The following is a 12,620-nucleotide window of genomic DNA, read 5'->3' as shown; positions in this document are numbered from 1 at the left end:
TGTCCATCACCACCCCCTTTTGTACCGCTTTGTTCGCCATAAGTTGGCAGGGTATGCTCAGACGTGAGTCCCTTGCTCACTTTGCCACTGGATTCAAGCAAGCCTGGCTGAAGACGGCTGGAATGCCCGAAACCGGTCCTAGGAAGCTTGTTTCCAGTCTAGGGAAGGCATGGCTTGGCAGTTCGGGCTGCACTGTTCCCATGAGGCACAGGGTCAGACTGATTTGCATATGGCCATGTCTGAACTGGGGTGGCAGAGTGGGCTAAAGAACGGTGATGGATTAAACCCAGATCTTTTGACTGGGTGTGAGTGTTTGATTGGTTCAGATGCTCCGTCCATCTCCACCCTCTTTTGTACCGTTCTACTCAGCGTAAAGCACTTCAAGACAACGTCAGTGGTAATGAGCGCTATATATGTACAAGAACAATTAAAATGGCAACTGTGGCGGTGTGTCTTTGCCACTGAACGGAATGGCCGCTAGTTAAACCAGCTCCAGCACACCGACCCTACCTTAAAATCCGCTGCACAGATTCATCGTGAAATGTAACGGTGGCACCAGAGGTGTGATCACAGCTGACGAGGTAAAAATGGTAACGAAAGATCCTGCAGCTGCAGAGATAGGCGCGCTACGTGGTGTTGCCTGCCAGGAGCTGGGGACTAGTGTAAGCGGGACGCGGCTTGCGGTGATGTCAGGTGATTGACTCGGCCTGAATCGAGAGACTGGAGGCTGTGATCGCGGGCGGAGGGACCCGGTGAGACCTATGTGGGGGCCACACAGGATGATCCCGAGCAGATGCATCGATCGATAAGTGGGAGAAGTGCTGGGGACTCTCCAGTTTGAACAGACACTGCTCCAGGTATATAGTGCTTATCGAGCTGAGACCGAGGGCCCTGCTGGTGCATTCGCCCACTTGACAATTCCTAAAGAAGCAGAAGATACAGAGACGGCTTTGATAGCCGTCTGGATGGGCCGTGGAGTGGCGTAAAGTGGGCCTGCGCAATAGATAATGCCCACATCACAGCAGTGAATCGGCAGATTGTGTGGCCCTCGGGAGTTCGCAAGATTTGTAGTGACTGCGGTGAGTGGCGAATCGGCAGTCGCAGTCTTGGGGTGGGTCGCAGAAGGCGATCGTCTAGACTAAATGGACAATGTGCAGACTAGAGGGCACCTGGGATAGTTGGGAGTGATCTGGTGGCCCAAAGAAGTACTGAGAGCTAGCGGTAAAAACCCAGAGACGGCATTGCTCAAGGAACCTAGAAGCACCGTTGGGGCAGTACTACACTCAAGGCCAGCAGGCACTGGAGAATAACGCATCCTAGGGCGTTACCCTGGGAGAACTCAGACAGGCAGAAGCCGTCACCTGTAGCTCGTACGCAGGTGAATTTGGAAACGTGCCACAAATTAGGATTATAGGCCTGAAATACGGAGATCAATATTGGGCACAGTGCTGAGAGTGGACCAAGATGTCGGGAACCAAGGGCCCCAAGGGACCACAGTAAGCAAAGCTGATAAATTCATGGTGGCCAGACTAACAGGACCTGAGCACACCACTAAAGGCCCTACGACAATGAGACCAGAGCGCAAGGATAAAGACTTCAACCAGTAGAATATTATGGCCGCTATCAACGGTGTGTGCACCTCATTGGAACAAAGGATGGACTCAATCACAACAGAGGTCAACTTCATCAGAGCGGACTTACAAAAAATGAGGGAGAAAGTCAAAAATATGGAAACGGTAACCACAGACATAATTGGAGACTCTAAACAACTGTGACCGAACATCACGGATCTCCAAGCCTTTCAGAATATGGCAGAGGTTAAATTGGACAATTATGAAGGTAGAGCAATAAGGAATAATGTACGAATAATTGGAATACCGGAACGAGCGGAGGGACCGGCAGCAGACCTATTCGTGGAAGAATGGATAGTTAAACACCAGCAACCCAAGGGGCTCTCCAATTTCTGTGCCGTCGAAAGGGCACACAGAGTCCCTGGAGGAAGACCGAAACCGGGAGTGCCACCAAGCCCAATGCTGGCGAAGCTCCTGAACTTTAGAGACAGGGATAACATAGAACACACAGCCTGTACGGCCCCTCCACTTAAGAATGAAAATAGCGAGATATCCTTTTTTCCTGACTTTACACTAAATGTGCAAAGACAGCAGAGATCATTCCTAGGCATCAAGAAGCAGCTTAGGGAAAGGGACCTCAGATACGCAATGTTATTCCCCGCCAGGCTTCAAGTCGAGGCTGAGGACAGGGCCTAGTGTTTTGACCGTCCAGAGGCAGCAGAAGATTGGATGGAGGCATGGAGGCCGGCAAAAGACCATAATGCCCGAAAAGGACGAGAAACGGGTCAAATAGGACGACCAGGAAAGTCCGAGTGACCTATACACCATAGAGTGTACAATAACTAATGAGCATCGACGCCGTCCGGACCCTGAGTCGAGGGAAAGCTTTGCAGTCGAACAATACCATAAATAATTATGCTAAGTGTCTTATTAACTGGCTGATCTACCTTGCTGAACCCACCGTAATGTATACAAAATGGGTGAGGATCGGGGTGGTGAAGCCCCCCCAGTATATTCTACATTTAGTCTACTGTTTGGGGCGACAGGCACTCTGCATGGTTGGGGTCATGGGCAGTTCTACGCCCAGAGTGCAGGGGAGCAGGGTGGGGGATTGTTGGGTAAGGGTTGTTTTGTGTTATGTGTTATTAGACAGTGCAATAACATGCAAAGCAGGCAGTGGGAAGGACGTTAATAGCTCTAACCATAATGATAGGGGCACTGTGGGAAAAAAGTTTTAACCTCCTGTCTTGGAATGTCAATGGCTTGGGGGATAAATTAAAGCGAAGTATAGTATTAGAGTTTATCAAGAGACACTCCCCAAAAATAGGGCTGCTCCAAGAAGCACACCTCATCGGCAACATCTCTACGGCTTTAAATAGGTGGGTATACCATTTGGTTGTTCACTCAGGCTTCACTACGGGCTCCAGGGGAGTGGGCATTATGATCAAAAACTCATTCCCAAGGTCACCCAAGCGCACTTGGACAGATGCGATGGGTAGATATGCGGCTGTCTCGGGCAGTGGCAGGGGATCAACACTAACAATAGCAACGGTCTACGCCCCACCGAGGCTACAGAGACAGTCATTTAGTGACTTTGGAAATATATTGCTAACATTCCCGAGGGGTATCTTCAGGTGGGCGACGATTTCAACTCACTTGTGTCCGGTGCGGTTGACCAGCATCTTGCCCGGAACATAGGCCCCTCACATAGATGGCTTCCTGTCTTTTTAGACACAATGGGCCTGGTTGATACATGGCGGATGCTGCACCCCAGTGATATGCAGTTCACTTTTTAATCAGGGGTACATGGTAGCCTGTCCCAAATAGATTATCTTCTCACCTCAGCGGTCCAAGTAGGGAACCCTGAGTGCCACCTCGCTTGAGTTATCTCGGATCACTCACTGTTAAGGGCCAGAGTGGTAATTGGTGAAAAACGAGTGGGAAGAATAGCACCGATTAATCCTTGATATCTTCGAAATCCAGTAGTTAAGAAGCAGATATTTACAGGTATAGATCATTATTTCCGGCAAAGTGAAGCGTCAGTAAAGTTGGCACAAACACGTTGGGAGGCTTTCAAAACGGTCGTGAGAGGACAGGCAATCTCCCAGGTTGCCGGGGGTGCGCAAGGAAAAGACTAAAGACCTAGCCAGGCTGGAGGGAGAGATCCTCCAAATGAAGGAGGAAGCAACGGGGATGGGAGAGACAGACAGACTCCATATTCTGAAACTCAAACGAGAGGAATATAGATCTATAGCCACCTACATGGCCAAAACACTGATTAGGGATAAGGCAGGTAGACTGTATGAGTTGGGGGATAAGGCAGGTAAATTATTGGCCTGGCTGGACAAAAAAGAGCTTGCAAGTCGTCTGCGCACGGAACTGCATACAGGGACGGGGGAGGTGTTGGTTGATCCGCAGGAGATAGCTCATGCATTTGCCAATTACTACTGTACCACCTATCGAGTGCATGCCTCCCTCCGAGAAGAAGATTCTAATGCCCTGCTCTCAGACATACCGCTCCCAACCTTATCGACGGAAGACTTGGAACTGTTGGACAGTGAGGTAACCAATGACGAGGTTGCCCAGGCCATTAGAAGCTTACAATCCAAAAGGCATTGGGCCCAAATGGGCTGCCAATTGAATTGTACAAGCTGAAACCAGACATCATTGCTGCATATTTGAGGAGCATGTTTGAGGAGAGTTGTGAAGTGGGTAGACAAGATCCGCCTGTGGCCACGTTGATAACCATACACAAAGTAGGTAGGCCCAAAAATATGTGTTCTTCATATAGGACAATCTCGTTATTAAATGCTGAGCCTAACATACTGGCTAAGCTACTGGCTGTCTGCCTAGGTCGGTTGTTAGTAAGTTGGTACAACCAGACCAGTTGAGATTTATGCCCAACAGAAACCCAGCACTCAACCTGAGGAGACTTAACGGGGTGTTGGGTCATAAGGAAAATATTGTAAGGTAAATATTCCAGGAGACCAGGTAAGTTGAATTGTAGAAGATTTATTGTTGTACAAGGCAAGTAGTACTGTTCCTGCCTCAGCAACCGCACTTGCTAGAATGACCAGAATCTGGAACCACATTGATTCTACCATGTGATTCCAGGTTCCAATCCATCCCCACACGAGACAGAAGCAGCAATGAATATAACAGAAATCATCAGATAAGACGCGGTAGTGGTGTCATTGGACGCCACTATGGCGTTTGACACCATAGAATGGCCATACCTCTTTACGGTGCTGGGTAAGATGGGATTCGGGCCACATTTTATCAAATGGGTAAAACTCATGAATTCGAATCCTCAGGCACAGGTAGTTGTCAATAATAAAAAATCTGCTGCCTTCTCCCTCGGTAGAGGGACTAGACAGGGATGTCCATTGTCCCCTTTACTCTTTACGCTAACTCTGTAGCCACTCGCATCCTGGATCCATAGAGACCCTATTATTCGGGGCCTGAAAAGGGCAGAAAAATAGGCAGAAAATTGGGAGTGCGGACGAAATCCTGCTGTATCTGGCCTTGCCCAGGGCATCATTGCATAGAGTCCTCAACATATTCACAAACTTTGGCAAATACTCGGGCTATTCAATTAATTGGAGTAAATCTGTGATCTATGTCCTGAGTGGAAGACTTCCTCCCCTGCCACGAGGGTACCCAGAACAGGAGGCCTTAGACGGATTTCAATACTTGGGGATATATGTCACATCTGACCCTAGGGCTAGCTATGAACATAATCTGCCGCCCCCGCTGCAACGCTCAAAATGAGATGTGGGACACTGGAATACTTTCCCACTATCATTACTGGGAAGAGCTGCCCTATTTAAAATAATGTAATTACCACGATTCCTCTATGCCATAAAGAACTTCCCTAAACTGGTTCAGACAGGATAATTCAAAGAGGTGGAAAATGCACAGAGAGGACTACTTTGGGAAGGGCGTCCCCGTATTTCATTGGCAAAATTAGTGAGGTGGATGGTACGATGGAGGAATAGGGCTCACGGACATTAAAAATATTATTGGGCGGCATTGAGACGACCCGGGCTACAGGATGGATAAATGGCTTTTGCCTGGGGGGGAATTACTTTATGGCTCTCTACTGCAGGCCTGCAAAATTCCAGTTGACAGTACCCACCAGGCATTTGGTGGAGGTGTGGCACGCAGCCACTAGAAGTATGGGTTGGGAATGTAGGATAACCAAGGCTACCCTCTTGTGGGATTCAGATCAGCTGGGAACCCTGTGAAAGACTAAGGTATTTGATAAATGGAATTTAATAGGGATCTCTAGGGTTGGCGACTTATGGAGGGGGGAGAGATTGTTTCATTCCTTACTCTGCAACAAGAGTATGACATGGCAGACACTGAGCGCTTTTGATACATGCAGGTAAGACGCTTCGACGTCACAGACACCGAAGGGGGAGTACCCCCACTTCTCCCCACCCGAGGCCTCGCCTCTGGTAGACAGGCTCCTAGATGGCTATAAACAAACAAAGGCGATATCCCTCACTTACAAAAAACTGATCAACAACGCCCCGGATCCCTTGGGAAGGCTCTGTGGTTGTTGGGAAAGAGACGTCTCAGACCTGGATGTCAGGAGGTGTTTGTTGAACATATGGGAACCCACAGACCCGAATAGTAAAGAAAAAGCATGGGTGACTCTGGGGTTGATGGTCGCTAAACGTAATGTGGCCAGAATGTGGGGCGCAAGTGTGGCACCTTCGGTAGAAGCCTGGGAAACAGACATGGACTGGTGGATGATGAGGGAGAATACAGTCTACATGGCACAGGAATGCCCGTAAAATGGTCCCGAATATGGGGCGAATAGAATGAATATGGAGGTAATATTTGTGTCCCGCACTTTATCTCACCCACCCGTCTCACCTATGACATAAAACGCAGTACAGATATGTCATTTATTGTAGTTGTATGTACCCAAATTGTCATTATATACTTAATATACAGACGCAAGTATCTCACTTGAACACTATGATGTAATGTCACACTACTGTAGTCTGTTATTAATAAAAAGATTTATTTTTAAAAAATTGCAATTATGTTTGCCTATATAAATAAGTAATAATAATAGTGCTTATAACAATGTTAACGTCGAACCAGCGTTAACACATTCCACCGACCTAATCACTTTTCAAATCGTACTATGGCTCGCAGAAGACTATTTGAAGAAAACATATCTGAAACACACTAACATTTCTAACACACACTCACATTGTCAACCAAAATAATTACAATTTTAGTTGGGCTCAGTCAGCGGTATGAGTGAAGCAAATGGACACATAAAAAACTACGCCTAGAGTTCTCGCCAACAAAACAGATACAATTCCTCCTTCTTCCATATTAGGAAAGACAAGACGCATTGCATGCACTCCCAGCACTTATACAGACGCTTCTGACTGCATCATAGCTGCGCGCCCGCTGAAGGGGCGTGGCTTGTCTGTGACCCGGGCTCGGTGGCTGCTGGAGTGTCTGACAGCCCCAGGCACTGGAAGCTTCACCCGGCTGACTGGTCGGCAGAATTCAACGAACTGTCCGAGGCTATCCGCACGCAGGGCGCCACAGCCCGGAGATGGAGGCAACCGACCCAGAGGTGAGCACCGAAGCCTAGGCTGCCTCAGCCCGAGCAGAACGTGTCATGTAAATGGCAATGTAGGGCCGTATCCCCGTAAGCGGTTTGAAGGGAATGGAAGGATGTTCAGTGAGCGCTCCCAATAAGCAATGGAGTGGTGAGCCATATTAAAAGAAATAGTTTGATAAGTACTGGGTAGGATCAGTGCGAGGTAGAAATAGGTTCCTGAAAGCGAACATAATTCTTGATAAAACTTAATGTGTAAACAAGTATAAAATGAATATCCTCACACGAAGTAGTAGAGGGACACGAGTTTTATTTTTCAGACATGTAGCTGGTGTGTTGTTATTTCTTATACTAAATAAAGATGTTTGTTTATTGTGTATAGCTTTAAGGCTCGTGTTGGTGCGAGCTTTGGAATGAAGCTTGGTCATATGGATTTCAGTGAGGCTGGTCAGTTAGAAGCCGAGCTGGGATCCGAGAGGTTGTGCTGCCTGGCGCTTGCCTGTTTCTTATGCTTCATCTTCTATTCCAAAGAAGCATTGGCATAGCCAATAGGTCTCGCCTTTGGGACCTTATAAGTGTTTAGCCATGCAACAGTTGATGGTGTTGTACCAAGTATATTGTGCTGGATAACTAAACACTTATAAGGTCCCAAAGGCGAGACCCATTGGCTATGCCAATGCTTGTTTCATGTTTCACAGTCTTGTATTGGCTATGTTCATAAACCAAAATTGTATTTTATTAAATTAAAGCATTTTCTATAAACTATATTTTTTTAAAGAAATTGGCACACAAAGATTTTAGAATAATGCTTGCAGGGTAAGATTAATTTAAAAAAAAATAAAGCTTTAATAACAAGGCTGTGTCATGAGAGTTTTGCATTCTTAAAGTGCTTGTGAAAGCTTGTTTGGGGTTAAAACATTTTTTAACTCTTTTCCTTTAAAATGGAAACATGTATTTAATTAATGCGTTCTTTCAGTGTGTATTGATTTTTAATGCCTATTTTGAAAGGGTTGTGTTCATAAAACTGTACATTGCGTCGACATTGGAAGCGTGACCTGCAGAGTCAGCCATACTTCGATGTAAAGTTCACCTGCAGGTTAGAAGTACATAGCCGGAGGGGGCAAGCAGCCCACTGAGCTTTCTTGGCAGCCAGTTTAAGACGAGGCAATTTAAAAGCGGGGAGATGTGAGTGGATCAGCCGTCTTACTGCCCCAGTAAGTATTGTCTGAACACCACCAACGATGCTGAGGCTGAGGTGGGGGGGGTCGCTATGGAAAGCCTGCAGGGAAAAGTCCGTTTTTTTCTCAGTCTGATGTGACATTGTTTATCACACACCGAGGCTAAGGGGGGGAACGCGATGGGAAGCCCGGCAGGGAAGAGCCAGTTTTTCTCAGTCTGATGTGACATTGTTTAACAAGGCTCCGTGAGAGCATTTTACTGCAGATTCCCGTTTATTTGGTGCTTCTCTTAAAGTGTAAATATTATTGTAGACAAGTTTAGGGTTTGTTGCAATAAAATCTAAATAAAAATAAATAAAACAAATTATGGTCATGGAAGCGGGAAAAAAACACGGAGATGAAGACGGAGGAGAAAGCTGGAGAAAGGGAAATAAATAAATAGAGGTAGAGCAAAAGAAAGCGAGAGAGAAAAGCAAATGAAGACAGAAGAGAGAGAATGATGGAAAGAGAGAGCGGGAGAGAGATGATGGCAGGAGAAGAAGGCGGGAGAGAGCGAGGTAGACAGAGTGAGGTGAATACGGAAAGAAGGAAGACAGAAGAGTCGGGGTGAGAAACAGAACGGCAGTAAGGCAGGAGTAAGAGGCGTGTGGGGAGAGACAGAGAGGAAGAGGGTGGACAGAAAGAGCAAGAGCTTCGGAGGGCATATTTAGAGAACGGGCCCGAGAGGTGATGGGGTCAGAAATGGAGAGGGGAAGTGAAACTATGGGAAGACAAGATGGAGGGCATTGCTGTGGGGAGGGGGGAGGAGAAATGCGACACGGCGGGCAGGGGAGGGGGCGGAGCGGGGAGAGCGGCGATGAGGGTGTGAAGGTCTCACATGAGGGGGCGTGGTATCTTAAGTCGTGTTGCTTTCGGAGGCAAGATTTAAAAAAGCGCCATACTGAAAGAAAGGCGTGCGCCGCCTTGTTGAAAGTTAAAGGTGCTGAAAATAAACATATGCAGCGGCACTACTGCTGAAGCGCAAGTGCGGAGCTGGTTAAAAAACCATGAGTCATTGAAATTTAAGGGAGCCTGCTGTGAGGAAAAAAAGCCTCGCCCGCCATTGTTTGTATGCGCTGTGCTTTGCTCAAACATGAAGCACGACGCCCAGGCGATGAGGAGTGCACGACCCCAGAGCCTAACCCTGCTTGGTGTACATTTAAGAACTCCGTTTGGTCTTAAGTTGCGTCGCTGCGGGAGGCAAGATAAAAAAAACAAGTTAAACAAGTTTTAAGAGGAGACGCGGCCGTGAAACTGAAAGTACGGCCGACCGGCCGTGAATAATTAGGGGGTGAGAAATGCGCTGGGAGGGCTGCCTTTGATGTGGTAATGCGAGGCAGGCAGGCAGGCGGCTGGTGGCATTGTGCACGCGCTTTTTAGGGCTTGCGTTGCGCAATGACCTAAAAAGCACATGCACTGCAAGAAATCGCCAGTGGAATCGCCAGTTCGGTAAACTCTCGATAAGCCCCTATATATCTCGCTCCCGCTCAATGCGCATGTGCATTGAGATAGGTCGCTCAACCTAATAAAGGAATTTAAGGGCGGTCTGGCGTCATGTTGACTGGCATGACAATGTAAATGTAGTGTATTCTGTAAAGCGCACAGCTGCCCCAATGGGGCTGTATAACGCTGTGGAACCCTTCCTGGCTTTCACTGTGAGATGCCCCTCCTGGGCACTCCCAAGGTGAAGCCAGGCATCCCAGTGTTGTGGGGCCGTTGTGGAGATTAAGCAAGCTATTGCCCAGAGTTGCAGCGTGGGACCCATGATTAGAGTAGGCGTCGAGGCGAGAATTATCGAGTCCGCAGACATTGAGCCCAAGACCCTGCCGCGTCGGGACTTGAACCCTGGTCCCGGGCCCGATCTCTGCTTCAGAGTCTGCCGCTCTAACCAGTGAGTGCCGATGGTCTGAATGAAGCAGGTTGTGATCCAACACACTCCTTACTTTTTTCACGTGAGCATTCACTTCGGGTTAAAAAAAAACCTCTAGCACGATAGCGGCAGGAGAATAGTTCGGGCACAAAAATGTGTCATTTTCTGTGCACACAAGTGTTTTTAGTGCAAATATTACGCGAAAATTATGTAATGTGAAATTTCAAGTAATTTCGGGAATTTAGCCCACGTAATAAAAAATATTTTCCCAGACCTAGGGAGACACAAAATGTCCGGTCATCGGCTTTCGTTTTATAATTTGTTTTTCCATTTCTAAATACTGTAAATAACAGTTATTACCATTGCCTAATTCAACTGATTTTGAAGGGCAGCATGGCTGAGCTGTCTGTGCTAGAATTTAAACATGTGACTTGTCGATTCCTGAACGTTCAGTGGTGAGCATTTAGCTCACAGAGCCATCTTGTCGCATTACAAATCATAGTTTTCATGTCAATTTAGTTGAAATGAACGAGGACAACATGTCCCAAAATGCACTTACTACTTCGCTGAAGTTCAAAATTGGAATCAGGGTGTTCCAGTGACACAGTTAAATTGTATTCATAAATACGCAACTATTCTTACCTTCAACATGAACAGTTATTTCTGTGCTGACATATTCATAGGACTTGACTGTCACCATTCACTTCTTTACCAGGGCTGCGATTATCCTAAAAGCTCTAAAAATGCATTTATTCCGGAGTTCCTTTCTACTGTGTACCTGAGCGGTTGTATTTCACTCAGCCAAACCCACTAGGGGAAGATGGCAGCAGGGTTGGCTTTTGGCATTGGCAAGCTGAGTCTAGTTCCAGGGCGCACACGTAGCTCGCCTGCCGAGCTGCCTCGAATAATTATTTCATTACCTCCTCATCCGACTTCCTCAGTAATAACTGTTGAGCATTCTGCTCCTACAGAAACTCCAAGTAAAAAGTTACATACTAGTCTCCCTATCCCTCCAATATGGTCCCCAGTGGCAACAACCAATCGGATAAAAGGACACATTAGTAGAGCACAACCTGTTTTTTTGTTTCTGCACTGCTCCGAGTGCTGTTCCTGTTCTGGAAGAGTAGGTACGTTGGGGTCGGCGGTCCTGCTCTACCGGACTCATGGACCCTGTTAAAGGGGGTGGAGGGGTTGTAATCATTGCCTCGCCCCTTCTTTTGGCACTTCTTTGACTTTTCCTCCTCGGTCCTGCACTAGTGGACTCTCGGAAGTGCTGTGCCTATACACTGACTTCATTGGTTCTGCCGAGTCCTGCTACAGCGGACTTGGCAGGTCTAGCGTGTGTCTTTGATTGCGGCGCACTCCTTGTGGGGTTAGGAGGGACGCCTGAGTCTCCGCATGGCTCCCTGCTCTCCTGTATCTTACCGGCTTCTGCAGGACGGCGGCTTGGGTCTTCTGCGCTGGTCGTCGTCCTGTGGGGGCGTGTCTTCATGTCAGCTCCTTGCGGGTCGGCACGTTTGGTACAACGCCTTTTCCAGGGGCTAATTAAAGTGGTGTATGCGCTATGGGTGTGCCGATGGCCGGTCTCAAGCATTTTTTTCTTGGTTTCCATGGCAATAGTATGCTTTTTAAGCATCCTAGCTTGCCTTAGTGGTTTAGTCTGGCATTTTTTGTTGTGCCAAGATGGAGGAAGATGCTGATTTGCCTTCTACTCACGCTGGGGAGACTTCTGGGTCTATGGAAGTGGTCCCTTCCATCGCTCTGATCCAACAAATGATTAATACTGCTGTGGCTGCCCTTTGCGTGTCAGGGTCGGTTCCTCCCTCTAAAAAGGTCAAATGTGACCCTGGTTCCTCCCAGGACCCTGATGGGGAGGAGGATGTAGATCTTAAGGGTCGTTTTGTTCAGGGGTCGGATCTTAAGGATGCTCTTCAGCACATCTGTTCCAAACTGCTGTTTCCGGAGTCTGATGTAACTGTGGAAGACTCCGATTTCTTTTTGCAGTATCAACAAAAAGAGCTGGAGTTGTTGCCGCTCCACTCCTCTGTCGTGAAGGTGTTGGAAACTGAATGGAAGGATGTGGGTAAGAGTAACTTTCCCAGGTTTTTGGCAAAACAGTATCTGTGTCAGGACTTTGTGTTTAAATCTCCAGCCTTGGTGAAGGTGGATTCTTTGATGGCTGGCATGTCTTCTCGGGGTACTATTATTTCTGAGGATGCTTCTCCGGCTGATCCTGTTGATAAAAAGGTGGATGCAGCGGTGAAACCTACTTATGCCACTGCCAATTTCTCTATTAGGGCTGCTACCTATTCTTCCTATGCCATCCAATCGTTGCTGAAAGACTTAAAGTCGTTAGCGGAGTTGTTGGC

The 12,620-nt window shown here is 47.5% G+C and overlaps 1 protein-coding gene across 1 annotated transcript in view; it reads left to right on the top strand.

The window, feature by feature from the left end:
- The first annotated feature begins 6,994 nt into the window (after window positions 1-6,994).
- The window catches only part of UNC45A (unc-45 myosin chaperone A), a 367,777-nt gene continuing 362,151 nt past the window's right edge, over window positions 6,995-12,620 (top strand). Inside the window, exon 1 of the mRNA XM_078683264.1 lies at window positions 6,995-7,179. Coding sequence (XP_078539390.1) covers window positions 7,159-7,179 — 21 coding nt within the window. The 5' untranslated portion in view covers window positions 6,995-7,158. The remainder of the gene's footprint in view (window positions 7,180-12,620) is intronic.

Source organism: Lissotriton helveticus, chromosome 3_1, assembly GCF_964261635.1.
Source record: "Lissotriton helveticus chromosome 3_1, aLisHel1.1, whole genome shotgun sequence".
NCBI classification, from domain to species: Eukaryota; Metazoa; Chordata; class Amphibia; order Caudata; family Salamandridae; genus Lissotriton; species Lissotriton helveticus.
Note: the sequence above shows the minus strand (reverse complement) of the source record. Positions and strands in the feature narration are given on the sequence as shown.